The 16,464-nt window shown below is 41.8% G+C and overlaps 1 protein-coding gene across 9 annotated transcripts in view; it reads right to left on the bottom strand.

Annotated features, from left to right (window-relative positions):
- LOC120949914 (diuretic hormone receptor-like) overlaps positions 1–16,464 on the bottom strand; it is a 32,014-nt gene that overhangs the window by 2,630 nt on the left and 12,920 nt on the right. For 2 of the 9 annotated variants that reach the window (XR_005751085.2, XM_040367514.2), the window contains exons 1-10: positions 13,557–15,228; positions 7,086–7,284; positions 6,879–6,990; positions 6,544–6,637; positions 4,631–4,711; positions 2,765–2,847; positions 2,465–2,575; positions 2,080–2,265; positions 1,113–1,240; positions 603–653 (exon numbers count right to left, since the gene is read on the bottom strand). Coding sequence is in view for 6 of the 9 variants with exons in the window: in XM_040367514.2 (XP_040223448.2) it covers positions 603–653; positions 1,113–1,240; positions 2,080–2,265; positions 2,465–2,575; positions 2,765–2,847; positions 4,631–4,711; positions 6,544–6,637; positions 6,879–6,990; positions 7,086–7,284; positions 13,557–13,881 (1,370 nt within the window). In the remaining 3 variants the exon portion in view is untranslated. Of the gene's footprint in view, positions 1–602; positions 654–1,112; positions 1,241–2,079; positions 2,266–2,464; positions 2,576–2,764; positions 2,848–4,630; positions 4,712–6,543; positions 6,638–6,878; positions 6,991–7,085; positions 7,285–13,556; positions 15,231–16,464 lie in introns of those variants that run through there. The other 7 variants (XR_005751084.2, XM_040367511.2, XM_040367512.2 and 4 more) reach the window with 7 other exon arrangements.

Below are 16,464 nucleotides of genomic sequence, written 5' to 3'. Positions count from 1 at the left end.
TGAAGCGTTTCGTTAAAATGGATGTTATTGAATGGGGAATGAAAAACACAGACAGAGTGAGAGAGAGAGGGAGGGAGGGATGAAGCGATGCAAACACATTTTAAATTAAATCACTGATTGCTGATGATGCTTGACCGAGCAATAGAGTAGATGCATTTGTGTAAGGATGGAAGCGGTATAAACGTGGAAATGCAGCACAATTGTGCAGAATAAATTAATCAAAACAAAAAATAATGGATTGCGTGGTGTATGAAGCATATGTTAAGGTGCATGACAAAAATGAATATAAAAAGTAAATAGTTTAAACATGATTTCAAGAAAATTCTTTTCTATTGTTAGCAAACCTTACTATAATTTAAAAACAAAAGCGAAAAGCGTTGTAGTGACCCTGTATGCCTTGTGGAGTGGCTTCTGATGAGTGAAGAATGACAGCAAGGTGCAAATAAGGTGTAAAAACAAAATACAAACAATGACACACACACACACACCAGAAAACAAAAACAAACAAACAAACATGGATGAAAGCAACAACTTCTTGCAAACGGCAATGTAAAACGTGCTTCGCTGGAGCGCTCGACGCGCATTCTTTTACCAATACCAACCGTGTGCTTTCGGTCCGCGAGCGGGGTGAGTTGTCCTTGCTGAATGTCGGTCTGCCGGTGGGTCCATTCGATAGGCGCCGTTAGTCCAAATGTTGTTAGCCCGAGGTTGGCGAACGAAGGAGGGAGGCGTAATGGGTTCAAGTGGCATCAGTGGAGTTTTTTTTTTGTTTTATGGGTTTTTTTTGTGTTACGGTTCGTGGAAGCGTTCCGTGTAACAATAATATTTGTTATGAAGAGTGAAAATCATGAAGAAAAAAGAAAACAAAAACACACGCACACACGCATAAACAAACATAAATACTAAACTCAATGATACAAAATGGTACAAACCCGTAAAATAAAAAATAAAAATAATTATATCCTCACAAATAAAAACACATTATCAAAAAGGATGCATAATTGTGAACAGGGTGTAGCATTCCGTTCAAACATACACACAACGAAACCCAAATACATACACATTGAGCGTGGGGAGAAAATTATGGCTAATCACTTTAGACTGTTCCTTACCTGCGGTGATGATTGTTCACCTTGCCGGAAAGGATGTTCCGTTCGTCCCGCCAGCGATAGAAGTGATGGCGCAGTGTTTGGCGCACCTCGGAGTTTAGGAAGCAGTAGAGGAGGGACACGACGAACCCCTAGTAAGTGAAGGAAGAGAATGTTAAAATAAAACATTATTCAATCGCATAATTGAATTTTTACTTCAAACCACTACACAAAAATTGCATCCAACTTTAAACTATCTTTTCTTTTAGAAATTGTAACAATAAAAAATCAATCCAATTTGTTCCAATTTTTTTCTCACGATTGCTTGTCTTCTGGAGAGAACCATTATTCTAACGACAAGACGATTGCATGATTGGCTTCATTGCTGCACGGCACATTCGTCACGCTTTCGTGATGGCTTGTTGCGGTCAGTCCGGTGCCATTAGAATGATAATCGAAATAACTATCGCTCGTTACGCTTTGCTCTGACTACTTCCACTTTCAGCAATACAAATTATAAAGAAAGTGTACTGTATTTCTTCTGCATAGCGCGTTAAAAAAACTAAAACATCAATTAGCAAACACAATGCCAAAGTAAAACATTTAAGCATTAGTCTAGCGAAGAAACTTGTTGTCCTTATAACCCTTTTTTCATATCATAGATTGCGTTCAACCCACTCAAATTCAATTTTTGTTGAAATATCTGAGTGTGAAACATGTGCCTGAAAAAACGAAAACTAAAAAAACGGTGATCCCTTCTCAGTACATTCTTTTCGACACCTTTTCTCCAAAATTAAATCAAATTCACCTCCCCCAAACAAGCCGTATCCTCAACGTGTTTCTCCAACCCCTCGAATTGTGCACATAATGCGCCGGTTCACAGTGTGAATGTGCCAGTAGATCCCTTTACCTGGAACCGAATTGGCTCAATACCCTTCAAACATTCTTCCCTTTGCACCGGCTTTCGGATTTTCGCTGCCCAATTTCTCACCTGCGTGCTAAGAAGAATGGCCCGCGTGATGGCAAATATGTGGCTGCCGACACCCTCGACCGGGCCGTAGATGACGATGAGGTAGGTTATGCCCAGCAGCGGTATCAGCACGAGCAGCGCTTTCGAGGCTTTCCGGTACTGGCGCGTTTCGACCGTGTTCGCCGAGCGCAGCTTCGTGATCAGCACCTACCCCGAATGGGGGAAAAATGGAAAGAAAGAAAAAAAGCACACACACCGAGAACTTTAAAAGATTCGTCACAAAAAAGTCATTTCATTCTTTTTTTGTTGTCGTTGTTGTTGTTGCTGAACTTTGGAACGGGCAATTGAAAACGAGAATCAATCATCATCGGGCGTCTGCCCGGAAATGCCTTTCCGCATCACTTACCCACATGATGCGCAGCAGGAAGATGAGATTGATAACCAGCACGGCACAGGACGGGCCCTGGATGATCCAATCGATGTGAGATTCACGCATCCAGGAGCATTCTATTTCGAGCTGGAATTTCGGGCCGAAAGGTGCTTTTATTAATAGAGCATAGAGTGCGCGGGCAAAAGGGGTGGGGCCATAGCCGGAAATGGGATTACAAAGCAAAAAGGGGGGGAAGTATGATATGCGAGATACGATTGATATGATTATGCGAGGGTCAGAAATGAATTTAGTGCTTATATCCGGCCGGCTGCTTACTTTACTAGGATGTTCCAAATTCGAGACACTGCCAAAGAAAGGCTTTGCGATGGCCCAAGCTCCAACGAAGATCAGTGGGCCTCCTGGTGAGAGGGAAACGGAAAATAACAGATCCATTAGTAGGCAGAATGTTTTGTGTTTGACGAAAATCTGTGTCTTGAATAAATATGTTTCAATGAGCTTTGCTAACGGTGTTGCATTTTTTTTTCCTATTTAGTAATGAAGAGTGTCCTGTATCTCTTCTTATTTGGTTAAAAGCCGCATCAAAGGGTACATCGAAGAGCTGGTCGTTTCATTAAAAATCATTAAATCGATTTCTTAGCTACACTTTGCCACCTTCCTTTACAACATAGACCTGTAAGGGACCTGTGCACTATTGAGTCTCAATTAAATTTTGTGTAATTTAAACTGAGCTGAATTACGTTGATTAAACCAGACCGGCTCGCTTTTACCTATTGAATCAATCTGTTTACTCATCCCAATCAGTGCACACCACCCCATAGCTCTCGAGCTGGAACCGGTAAGCAATGGTTTAACAGTGCGTGTTTCCGCAATTAACATTCCCAGCTCACTTATACCAAGTGTAGGAGACGGTAGAGCAGTTGTATGTCGAATTCGTTACAACAAGGTTGGCTCACGCAGACGCCCTGTGTGTGTATTAGGTTACGAAACTTTTCATTTCTCTCGTTTCTTTCCCCAGCCCGCTTCATACATCCCCACGGGTCACGAGTGAAATTGTTGCACTCGAGACAGTACAACGAACGGAATGGAAACCCGAGCGGCGTTTCATTTTGCCTCCCAGAATGGATTATTTCGTACGCAAAAAGGGTGAGCATAGCGATTTGCCGTGTGCTGGTCTGCAAGCGAAAGGATTTCAGGCCGGTTGCGTGGGTACGGCATCCGTTTGAAGTCATCGGATTGGTGTCCGGAGCCACCTCTGCTTTGGGATAGGCTTTTAATAAGCAACAATCAGGGCTCCTGTTTTTGTTCACTTTTGTACGCAAATACTTTTCAAAGCGCTAGGGCCGCATGAAGGCAAGCGCAAGGAGCATACTACGAACTGGTATAAAGGTATCCGATTGCAAGGTAAGTAGAGTTGTATGTTAAGCAATTATTTCGGTACATCATTTGCTATTTATCAAAGGTCAAGTCACAATACAAAGTGTTTAATAATAATATTGTATGAACAACTAACCGCTTTGCTGAACATTATTCGATATGGAGACGCATGGTACTTTGAAATAATCTTTTTTTTTAACACTTTAAGCGCCGCGTCATATGAAATCGCATGACGGCTTTGTTCACCGCTCAGCTCTGTATCTGACGCTCAGTGATTCTCTTGAGAACGAATGAGGTAGGAAAGAGAGAACGAGAACGACATGTGCTACGCCGCTTATCGCAATGAAACAAAAGAGTGATAACAATGGCACGAGAAACTGTCGCTCTCATCGCTCTCTTGCCATGCGCTACGTGCTCACTCAAAAACTGTGACGTCAGGCCGGCGGTCAAAGTGTTAATAGTATTTCAATAAATGATAAGAACATATTATTTATTATTTAAAATTATTTTATTGAAGTGAGAAAAAGGAAAAAAAAATCTTCAAGAAAACTCTATATATTTTTTAAACATAATGAACATATAATGGTTGAACTTCAAGGACACGAATTCACATGGAGACGCATGGTACTTTGTAATATTCCTAAAAAGGAGTTGATAACTATTTTTTTATTAAATAAATTATAACAATATGTTGAGCATATAAATTTGCCTTACTTTATCCACGATAAAATTAAAAAAACTGTTCATCTAATCCTGCAGCACCACACACAATGACAGCCATATTATCCCCCAAAACCCAATACTTACCCCACCCAATGATGGCGTACTTCCGAAAGCGTAACGTGTCACCGGAAAACGTCTGCACAACCAGCATGTAAAGGTAGAGCCCTGAAAAAAAACCGGAGCAAAGGAAATGGAAAGGTTAGGTATCGTATAAGAACATTAAGCTAACAACCTTCGTGTGTGCTCAAACTGGTTCCGGTACGAATAATTTCATCCAGCCTTCCTCTATTCTCTCCTACCTTTCCCGCGTGCACAAACGCAAGCTAATTGATGGAGCATATATTAATCAGATGCTTTAAACTAATTACACGGTTAGTTTCGTCTGTCTCTCGCTCGCTTCCTTTCCCCATAGTATGATACGTAGATTAGCCCACCCTCAGCACACCCTTTCAAAAAGACAAGCCTGCCGGAATGCACTCCCAGGGGGTGTAGGTAATACGGTAATTGATGTTTAAACTATTCATAAGACAGCCTGTGAGCCGGGGTGGGAGAGTGTAATTAAGTGCATCTCGCAAGCCAACCCACGGAGCCAGGTGCAGCAGCTTCCCGTGCAACCGTGCGATGAGGTGAGCTTAGAATCGCAAACAGTCAGCTTCCATGGTGAGCTGACGTCGTGCAAGAACGGTAGCAAACTCGAAGCTAGAAAGTGGAAGATTTATGCACACGATCCGTACTGTACGCTTTAGCAGGTGAAGTAGCTTTTAAAGCCGAGGACAGTATGGATGTTGTTTGAATCGATTTTTCACACTTAATTCCAGGGATTTGTTGCTAATTTATGATGACAAAGAAGGTGGAAAACCTTTAATTACGAAGTAATTCTACACTGTTAGCAATGCGTTTAGCAACGATTCATTGAGTATTAAAGTAGTTTTAATTGTTCAAATCTGTTTAAAACATCTAGTGTTGCCCATAAATAATGGAATATTATTTTAAATTACATATGCAATTAATATTTCTTCAGTTTACCATCATTTCAACGAAGCAAATGATGGCAAACAGACTAAAAAAACTTCCCTTACTGCTAACCATCGGCGTAACCATTTTCGGTAATTAAACGGATTATAATTATCCGTGCCATAAATTCACTCATCTTTCTTCTCCGCCGCCGATTGCACCAGCCGGGCAACATCGAAAAGCAATTAAAGTCAATTATGATGGCAAACTACCCGGTACGTGTACACGTCACAGGGGAAGGGGAGCAACGGAAAGTAGTTCCCGCGAGCCAACGGATTCCCGGGCTGATGGAAACTCATTTTTCAAAACCAATCCAGATACGCGCTACGGAATGGGTTAAGAATGGGGTGGAAAAGGAACAGCAATAACTACTTCCCTCTCGCGCAAAAGTTACTCGAACTTGCACCATGATTACATGATGGGATAAAGATTTTATGGTGGCCGTTTTTTTTTGTTTCCTTTTTCCGCGCCTACGTTACCAGCGGCAGCTGTTGATACTTGTTTTATGGATCGTTGTAGCGGTATCGGTTGTGATGGGAAAAGTTTTTCCTACTTGGGCCAGTGGTGGTCGTGTCGCATGATCTCATCTTTAACCTTTTCATAAAAACGGGATAGGCTCTTGGCTCATGGTAATGGATAACGTCGAACGCAGATGGTTGCTGCTATTTATCTCTGCACTCGATACCGTTTGACGCTTCCTCACGAACGATCTTTCCCACTCGATGTCACTGTATTTGGTACAAGTCTGCAGAGCGATGATACATTTCCATTTTCTATGCATCATTTCAAAACTGTGCCTTTATCTACACTTTTTTTACCTCTCTTCCTTACTGTTAACTGGCAGAAAAATTAAGTTGTTTACCGAAAGTGTTTGATCGAAGGGAAGGAATGGGAAATGAGGTGTACCTTAATCGACTATGGCAGGAATAAATTGCTGCGAGCTACTATCGAAAGCCCGTCTAAAGCTTGTATACTTTACTCACCTTCCACCAGCATCCAGAAAAAGTTGGTTGTGCTGAAGTAGTGAAAGAGCGTTACGAGAAATATGCATCCCGCCACTTCCAGCTTTACGGTAATCTAGAAAATCAGAAGAAAAAAACAGACCAAGCGTCGGTTCGTTAAACCCCAACAGGGTGAAATCGAAGGGAAAAGAGTTAAATAGAAAGAAAAAGAAATAAAATATAGCGCTACAAAAGGAACCTTGGAGGTGTGCGTATATTGAAGTGCTTGTTGCTTTACTTTCCTCTAAAGATCCATCCTCTGTTTTGCTTTAAAAAAAATGTGAATCATTTTCTGCACTACGTATAATTACACGTACCTGCAGCGAAAGGATCAGTATCCACAGGCTCGACGACATGATGTAGGTGAGGAACAGGTTGACGTGTATCGTGTTCCGCAAGCAGCGCAGATCCCTGCGGGCAGAGTAGTTACTGATTTTTAATCACAACGGTAACGCTTCCGGCACCGGTAATGGGGCGCGTGGCGGGACCTGCCAGCCACCCGGCATGGCCGTTGGGCTACTCACTTGAAATACACCAGCACGGCGACGGCCAGCACCAGCGCGGCCAGGCTGATCGAGTAGCCGACGAAGTAGATCAGCGTCGGTAGCTCAATTTCCGGCTCGAAGCTGGGCAGCGGTGGCGGCTGTTCGAGATGCTCGCAGCGATCGTAGTCGGTGTAGTTGTCCCAGGTACCGTCGACGTTGCAGAAACGGGTCGCGTTTTCTGGAATTGGGAGAAGTGATTATTTGACAATTTTTGTAATGTATTAACTGCTATTTTATTTGTATGGTTTTAAAATAGTTTGGATTTTAGTTATTTTGACAAGGAGCAACAAATTATCGTTCTTAAGTCTTTCAGCCTAAAACTATAAAAAAAATTATTCGAAGTAAAAAAGCTTCAGATAAATGCGTTTTTTACCGAAATTGCTAAAAAAACAAAAAGTTGAATGGCAAAAAGCTATTTGAAGCATAATTTTCAAATCATTCATGTCGATGTCAGTTTTTGGAAAGCAGTACAATACAGCATCGAAAAATCAACCAAGAACCTCATTACATCGTTTGATTTTTTACCTCGCTTTTTCTAGCTAAGCAAAAATAAACTCGCAAGCCAACATTCATCCAGATGCGTTTGAAGTTCAGCCGCACGTCAAAAACCTATCACTTCCAATTACCCTTTGAAGTGTGTTCAACCGTGTGTGCTAGCACATTCCACGAAGCACACCAACCTAATTTACACGCGTTTACGTATGAGGACGGTTTATTTTTTTCCCTCTCCTTTTTTTACCTAATTGATCAGTGATTACATTTCCAGTGGGTGTGCAATTTTTGTACGAAAATCATTATGTTAATTTGCCTACGCTCGTTGCTCGTTTAGTTCAATTCTGTGCTTCACCGAAGGACTTCAAATGGCATAGCAAAATCAAACGTTCGATTGAATCTTGCAAACTAGCCAAACAGCTCCATCGCTCTGTAAACAGAAGGAACCGTCCCATGGGAAGGATACCGGATCGTACAAAGCACTGGGCGTCCCCATCCCGATGCGCTGAATAATTAATCATCCACGAACAAACAGAATTTCACTTAAACTGTCCACCAAGCGGGTTCTCTCACAGTCGGACCCACCCGCTGAATGCTAATGACACGCGGCACCGGCACCCAGCCATTTCGGCTCAACGCGGAAGTTAATTAGCATTGCACCGAGAAGTCCATTATCCATTGTTCCCTGCCCATGGGGTCGGCCACTTTAAGGACGGCCTCTGTAATTATCAGCCGAACGCCTTCGCCAGTGCAGCCGCACACGCCCGCAAGAAGCCAGCGCTAGAAAGCTATTTCCGTAGGAGGTGCTGTGCATACGCCCTGCCATCTCCACTGAAGGTGGGCGAACACGCTCAACAGGTTGCGGCCGGTTGGCAATGGGAAACGCAATCCCAACAGAAAGGAAGCGGAGTCTTGGCCCGGTTTCTTGCATTATCTAGAAGCTTTGTGTTCGCTTTGTGTTTTCGATCAAAGAAAGGTGGAAGTAAAAATGGATGATTTTTTTCCGAGAAATACATGCTCTTCCCTTCCACGCGTTGCCCTGGCCCTGGGCGTCCTTGGGTGGGTTTGTTCGTTGACTTTGAAAGCTTTGCCCCACTCGGGAGCACTCTGCAGCCGGCGTACGGTTTACCATTCGGCCTCTTCATGGCAAAACCGCCCTCACAGATGTAAGAACAAAATGGCTGCTTGAAAGGCAAAAAGGAAAGAAACAAAAACCAACGCAACGTAAAGACGCACGGAAAGAAAAGCTTATCATCTCAACTACGCTCGAGCACTGCTGTAGCCCTTGCATATCGCGCTGTGCGCTTATGGAAAGAACAACGCAAACAACGAGCGTAATGTAATTCCTTTGGCTCGGCTGGAATCGCCTCTGTCTTTCTGCGTGTTGCGCTTGGAGAAGTATACACATTTTCTTCTCCGGTTCTTTTGTGCTTGCTGCTCGCCGCACCAAAACATAAGCCGTCCAGCGAAACAACGCGCGGCACATTGGGGTGATGAAAAGAAAACATCAAGCGTATGGTACGAGCTAAGGAGAAGGTGGCATTTACTGTGGCTCGGTGTCAGGGTTTTCCTTTGAACAAATACCCTCAGCCAAAGCAGCTCAACTAGTGCAGACAAAGTTTCCTTTAAAACATTCGTTAAGCTTTACTACTGCAAAGAAACACACCAGTGTTTAGTGATTCGTCATATGAGAAAATACGAAAAGACTTTCCCGTTTTAGTTTCTTTAAATAAACCCCCCTGAAACGATACGTTTTCATGCTTATTGTTCTGAAAAGGGTTATCCCTGCAAGTCATTCGGGCTTGTATCCTCAGCGCACCCAGGGAAAACTTCTATTTCACTGGTTCATGTACGCCTTAAGCCAAACGGCAACAATCGGCCCGAAACACACGGCACAAAAGGTCGAGCGAGTTGTCCGATTATCTTTTAGCGGACCCTGGAGTCTGTCGCGGGCAGGGCCTGTGCCCCGTTGAAATGGAGACCAGAGATTTTCGAGCCGACGGTAAAGTTAACCTTATTAACTTGATGTGCTGGATGTACAATCTAGGAAGTGGCTGTGTGTATGCCCTCTGGGAAGCGAGGAATCTTACGAGGTGCACATCCCTCTTGGGAGTGGCGAGACCGGGGCAAATGGTTGGAGCTAAATCTGCCCCGCTGCCGCACTGTTAAGTGTATGTGGATGAGTAAAGTGGTGTGGCAGTGGAGAGCATAAGACTCGGGTCAGGCACGAAGGGGATGGATAGGACTGGCGATAACGTGAAGGCTAACAATGCGACGACGTCCGACCATGACAGCAGCGTTGGGAGTGATTTATGTGCGTCTCCGAACTGCTGGAGGTGTGGTGAGTTGATCTTGTTGAACGCTTGCGCTTCTTCTCTCTCTCTCGCTCTCTCTCTCTATCTCTCACTTTGTCTTGGTTTGGTTTAAGAATAAGGAAGTCATGGTGTGGCAAAAGCAGGGAGGTATCTGGAAGCTAATAGCTCAGCTTCTGTCACACGTTGAGCTATCTCGGGCAGCCATTCCGTCAGGCGGCTGCTGATGCTGGAATGTTAAATACTGCTCATCCACTAACCGGTGTTTGTGTCAGTGGCGTCCCCTCCCCCTCTTTCATGGGGAAGTGTCAAGGTAACGAAGGCCAAGTGAAGAAACAAAAAGCAAACGAACAGACTAGCAGATATTTCGTATCTGTGTGAAACACTTGAGCATATGCGTTTGATGTTTCCGAGGCAACGGTTTTCATCTCAATTTTGGGGGCTGAGGAATCTCGTGGTGGGGGGTTTTTTATGGTCGATAAATGCAGTGAGCTCTTCAGGAGCAGCTTTTACCATTATTAAACACACTGCGAGGGGGGGAGGTGGTTTGAGGGCAATATTGTTTTTGAAAAGTGCCATTTTGATTGCCATATCTGTTGATACGAAGAAGGGAAGCTATTGTTGAAGCTTTAATGCCGCTTAATAGCGCAAAATGTGGTATTTTCCCCTCAACATATAGGTTATGACAATATGATATAATGGCATGTGGCATGAGGGTATGATAAAGTACAGATATAAGAGCAAAATAAAAGCATTCCCAACATTGTCGAAATCGACTCTTAAATACGATAACGATCCATCTTACCATTTAAATCTAAATAGCAATCATAATTCATCAACCATCATCTTAAGAAACGTCCAGATCAATGACCCTGAAATGTGCAACTCCATCCACCTCACTCTTCATATCTAGAAGAATATTTTTCCATTAAATATTCACCACCACCGCTGTAACAATAATAAGAACAATCCCATCCGTACCGCTCTCTGCGGTGGAAAACATAAATTTCAATTCCGGTCCCTAATCTTTGTCCTGCGATCGGATACGAAAAGCGTACATCGTTGCCTATCAGCGATACTGGCTGGCTTTATTTGGTGTGCCTGCCGCCAAGGTCATATACTCGCCCAAGGTATCATAATGCCCGGGTGCCAAGAACCGTGTCTCACCGGGATTTTGCAACCTATAAATTTGCACAGCTTTTTTTCTTACTCTGTTTGCCACCGGTTTTGTGTGGGATTGTGCTGAGCATTTTAGCATTTCAGTGGCGGGAACAACAATAGTTTACAGCCAAAACTATGCAGCTGAATGTTGAAAATTTGCCATTTGAAGGGATGGAAATTGACTTTTCCGTTGCTTTCTGGAACCGAGTGGGCGAATTTAAATGCTCGAATCGTTTGTGGTTGAGGTATTTTTGGGTACAGGTGGGAGAGTTTCCATTAGCTTGGCTTCACCTGTGTGAGTGTTTGCCATTTGTTTTAGACACATTTGTTAATATTTAGCGTTTTCCTTCTGGCTTCAGGGGTTTCTTGATATTGCAGGGCAATAGTTCTATAGAGAATATTTCTCTAAACGAGCAAAATTTCACATAACGAGCAATATCATTTTCTGATATAGTTTTCTACTGGATCTACTCGCTCAGGCAGGCAAGTTCTGATAATTGCTGTCATGGAAGAGCTTCGTATGACTTCAAATATGGTATGCAAGTGTAATGTAGATGCGATGCCAATGAAAATATCGGAAATTGTTAAAACCTCTTTGTAATGAAAAATATTTACCACAGGAAACTTTCAATTTTGATTTTGTTTCTGATGAATTTTGCGAAAAAAAAATCTAGCTGGAAATGTCTATGACCGTTCTGTTGAGGAAAAATCATAGATAAAGTTAACATAATTGACCACTTTATCAAGTAAATGGTTGAATAATAATCACAAAGCAATAATTATTATTTCTCTTTTTATACAAATTATCTAGTAAAAGCTTTCCTCAAATCGAGTTTTTCATATAACGAGAGAGTCTCTGTTTAATTCCAGAGACTCTCTCGTTATATGAAAAACTCGATTATGCAGGATTTCACTGTATGTTAAAATTGTTGTTCTGTTACTAATTTTTTTAACGACCTACAATCAGCGTTATTTTAATTAAATTGATAATTTACAGCCTTGTAAAAATTAGTTTTTCTATCGCACAATTGCACACAATTGCAGCACACAATTGTTCCAAAATTTCACTGCATGATCCGAATTCGTTTAATATTCTTTATGTTTTGAATGATTTTTACGTTACTTTGAAGTCAATTATTTGTATTCTTAGCATATATGTGTAAAAATATTCTAATATTGACACAAGTTATAGGAAATTGTGTGCAATTCTAACGGAACAGTACCGTTCCTCAATTGAAGAGAACGCTTCAAAAATAATTAACTCTTCAATAATATTCGAACAACTTTCAAAAGATCTGATAAATGATGCTTCAAATCTCGTTCATAAGTTTCTACCAACGTTCGCTACAAATACGGTGCTAATGATTCGCACTCTCTCAAGTTGCCAGCCCTACATGGTAGCGAGTTTGTTTTTGCAGCACTTAGGTGAGAAATTATTGTTTGTACTTTTTTATCTATAAATGAATCAATAAATATGTCGTTGAACTGCCCTGTAGTAATATATGATTCTAATTTTCATATCAGCAGGCGCTCAGTGACACAAAACTTTAACTCAACATAAAAAATATTATGATCATTTGATATCCGACTAATTCTCCCAAATCTTATATAATTTCTTTTTCATATTTTTCATTTGAATTAACGATATACACGACAACGTTAACCTTAAAATGGTTTATGCTTATAAGCTTCCAGCTTTTTTAAAAGTACTACTTAGTTGGCTTGTCACTCTTTACTACAGAACTACGGATTTGTGTGGGAATCGATCACGTTCCGTCAGGTCTAGGAGTTTGAAATGTGAATAGTGAAAATTACCATAACACGAAAATTAGATAACACTTTACTTTTCTTTTGATAGATGAAATATTCCTAGACAGTTACACTAACCACTAAACCCGAAGTACAATCATAAATTTTTAACCCTTTTTATATCGTTAATGTTATGGATGATCACAAAAAAAAAGATCGAAATCAAATGAAAATTCGATTCAAATAAGATTTGTATTGGTTACATAAAACATTGCATGTACTGCATTAAAGTTGAGTGAATGCTATTTTAAGTATGAACAAAAAAGGTGTAGGTGGATGTATGTTTAAATAGTAGTTTGAACTCTAAATAATTCATGTTATCATTACAAAATTGTGCAGGATTGTAAATTATAAATACAAATTTTGTGTGTGCAAATTTGGTCCGATAACCAAAATTGCGTCCAAAAAAAGAGACAAAGTATTTCAAGTCCAATGAAAACTACGGATTTTTATTTCAAAACAAAACAAATATCTTTTTGATAAAGGTTTTAGCTTGTTCGACAGTCATATTGTTGCATGAAGTCTACATTTCATTGAACTCAACCGCATTTTCAACCGCAACTAAATATACTTCAACATCTGCATCATCTGCTGCATTAGAATTCCATCCAGTTCAATCACATCATTTTGGCACCACGCGATTTAAAAAAAACCCCAAAACCATCCCCGTACTCACGTGAGCTATCATACTGCACGCCCTTCAGCTCGGCAAAGCACGGCAGCACCGCCAACGTACCGGGCGGTGTTCGCGGCCAGCAGGACACCATGTCGAAGAACGACGGACAGGCCACGTCCTGCAGCAACTCCTCCGCCTGTTGCTGCAGTCGGCACCGTTCCGCGCCGCTCGCATTCATTGCCAGCGCCAGCAGCCCCTCCACCAGCGAAGGGTTTTCCACCGAAATTCCGGTCACATTTGCCTCGCCGAACGGTGACCCACCGGAACCGTCGTCCGCTGCAATCGCAGCCGCAGTCGGTGTAGCTGGCATTATTTCGTTCGCCATGTGCAGCAATCGGCGGGGCAGTAGGGTAGGTTTTCAATTTTTCCGCAAATTTTCTCTCACTCACACTTTTGCTAGGGGGGCGGCGGGTGCTCGAATCAAAACGCGGGCGAATCATTAAAAATTCACTTCACAACCTACACGGAACCGGGGTCAGCAAGGCCCCGGGTTGACGATCGATGTACATCGAACCGTCGGCACTCGGCGCGCTTTAAAGCGTCACAATGTTGGCACCACTTGCACATTGCCCCCGCGGGTTTAACGCACACAAACGGGCGAACGATCACTTTTCGTGGTAAATGGCTATTAAATAATGCACAGTGCCCACAACGCACAATGGCGAAAATTGATTGAAATCACTTTTTTTTCTTTTTCGACGACGCAGTAGGAACTATTTTGAAACATTTATGTAACCTTTAATATATGTTAAATGCACACTCACTTTGAGGGAACAATTTCATAATTCATGCACATCTTTAAATCACTCGCAATGCATACCTTAATACTATTTCCAACTCAAGCAATAAGAACATTTGAACATTTTTATACATTTTGGCAACACACACACTTTTGACAAATTTTTACTTCACAGCACAACACACTGTATCTACCTGTTTGAACCACCTAACACCCATTCCCAGACCCCATTTGAAGGCACGGTACGGCTTCACACAGCACGACGGGAAACACACTCGAATCGGAAAAACCCCGAAACGCAACCAAACGCGTTACCGTCCAGATGGAAACTGATTTCGCCGGCGGAAAGCTTCTCGATGCTGCCGGTCCCCAAAGACGCGCGCCGTCGTCATCGTCGTCATCATCATCATCGTCGTCGTCGTCGTGGTAGTTGTCGGTGTCGTTGTAGCTTATGTATACACGCGCACACTGACACACACACGATGGTAGCAAGCACATCTACCAAGCAAGCAAACCCCCAAACGAACTGAAATGGAGCATCGTTTTCGTTCTCCAGGTTTTTGTTTTTCCTGCTTTATTGGCCCGTCCGTTACGTTTGCCGATCGGTTTGTCCGTACTCAGGGGGGAAAAGGATTGGGAGTGTATTCTTCCATCTTTCGCTCGGTGCGTTTCGCTCGCTATGATAAATCCTAACCCTATGCCTCTGTGTCATCTCTGGAAGATGGAGTGTTGAAATCGTTTCCATCGCTTCCGTCTTGGTTGGAATGAAGGAAGGAATTTAGCTTGTTCTTGTACTCGAGCCGGAAGGCAATGATTTTTGGCAACGGTTTCGGTTTGCAAAGTTGAAAGTATTTTGCTTGATATGGCGGTGCATTGAAAGTATTGTTAATTTAATGTTTTGAGGAATTTAATAAGAAAATTAATTTTTTATTTCCCTTCTATTGCAGGGTTTGTCACATGAAATAACAAAATATTCATCATTTATTCTTAAAAAATGACTTGAAAACACTAATATTTATCAAACTATTGGAGCTAGCAACAAATCTGTCGTTGTATTCAATAGCAAATACATTGAAATCTTCAAATTTTGCTCCAATTATCACAAAAACTGAAACTTTTTTTTTATCATCTGAAAGTTTCATATACATTTTGGTAAAAAACAGGGTTTAAAAAAATGCTATTTTTTACATTACATTAAATAATAGATAATGTAGTAAAACAAATAAAAAAAATTTCAACATTTGTGAACTGGTTTAAAAATAATTGATCATGAAATCGTTTATTGAAAACAATCTATACGTTATAAATAGATGAGGCACTTTTCAAGCAATTCCAATATTTGTTTCCTTATAACAAACACAATTATTTAAAAAAGTATGTAAACTGTATGAAATTACCTATCCTAATGTAATCATTTAAACGCAAACCTCGATTCATCTCTAATTATTTCCCCAACGTTTCTCTACCATGTATATAAATCAGTAAAATAAGTGAATACTCGTCCAAAAAGCGCACCGGAAAATTGCGCTCAATCGTGCTCAGCGGATTTAATTCCCTACAGCTATACCGAGCATCTGCTGCTCCATATCATCTGAGCAAGCAATTTAACCGGCACAAGTAATGGGAGATTAATGATTATATGTATTTCCTGCCTGCTTCTCTCCCTTACCATGGTGGTGGGTGTAAACTTTTCCCATCTACCACAGAAAGAGTAAACCCACTTTACCACCAAACCTGGTCGAATTGTGGTGCACGGCTAACGTAAACATACTTGAGAGCGCGCCACGTGTGGTGCGTGTTGGAGTGATGATTTGTACAAACTCAAATCATCGAAAGGCAGGGAAATTGTCGGAGAAATGTTCGCCAAAAAGGGAAAACACAAACACACACAGCAACAGCAGCAACAGCAACAGTTACAGCAAACGGTATGGTTAATGGGCGCGAGAATAAACATGCCACGATGCGCGATGCGTTTCTTTTTTCGGTAAAATTATTCATGTGAACCATTTTCCGCCGGCTTTTCCGACGTCGCGTCGACCGAGCTGACGTGATTGTTGGTGGTGGTTATTGAGTGTGTATTGTTGCCAGGCATTCTACCTGTTCGTTTGGCTGTATCTGCGGATTTACCGGCACACGAACCATGGCTACAGTGCTTCCTTCGGTATGAGA

The sequence above is a fragment of the Anopheles coluzzii genome, chromosome 2, assembly GCF_943734685.1.
Source record: "Anopheles coluzzii chromosome 2, AcolN3, whole genome shotgun sequence".
Taxonomy (NCBI): domain Eukaryota; kingdom Metazoa; phylum Arthropoda; class Insecta; order Diptera; family Culicidae; genus Anopheles; species Anopheles coluzzii.
Note: the sequence above shows the minus strand (reverse complement) of the source record. Positions and strands in the feature narration are given on the sequence as shown.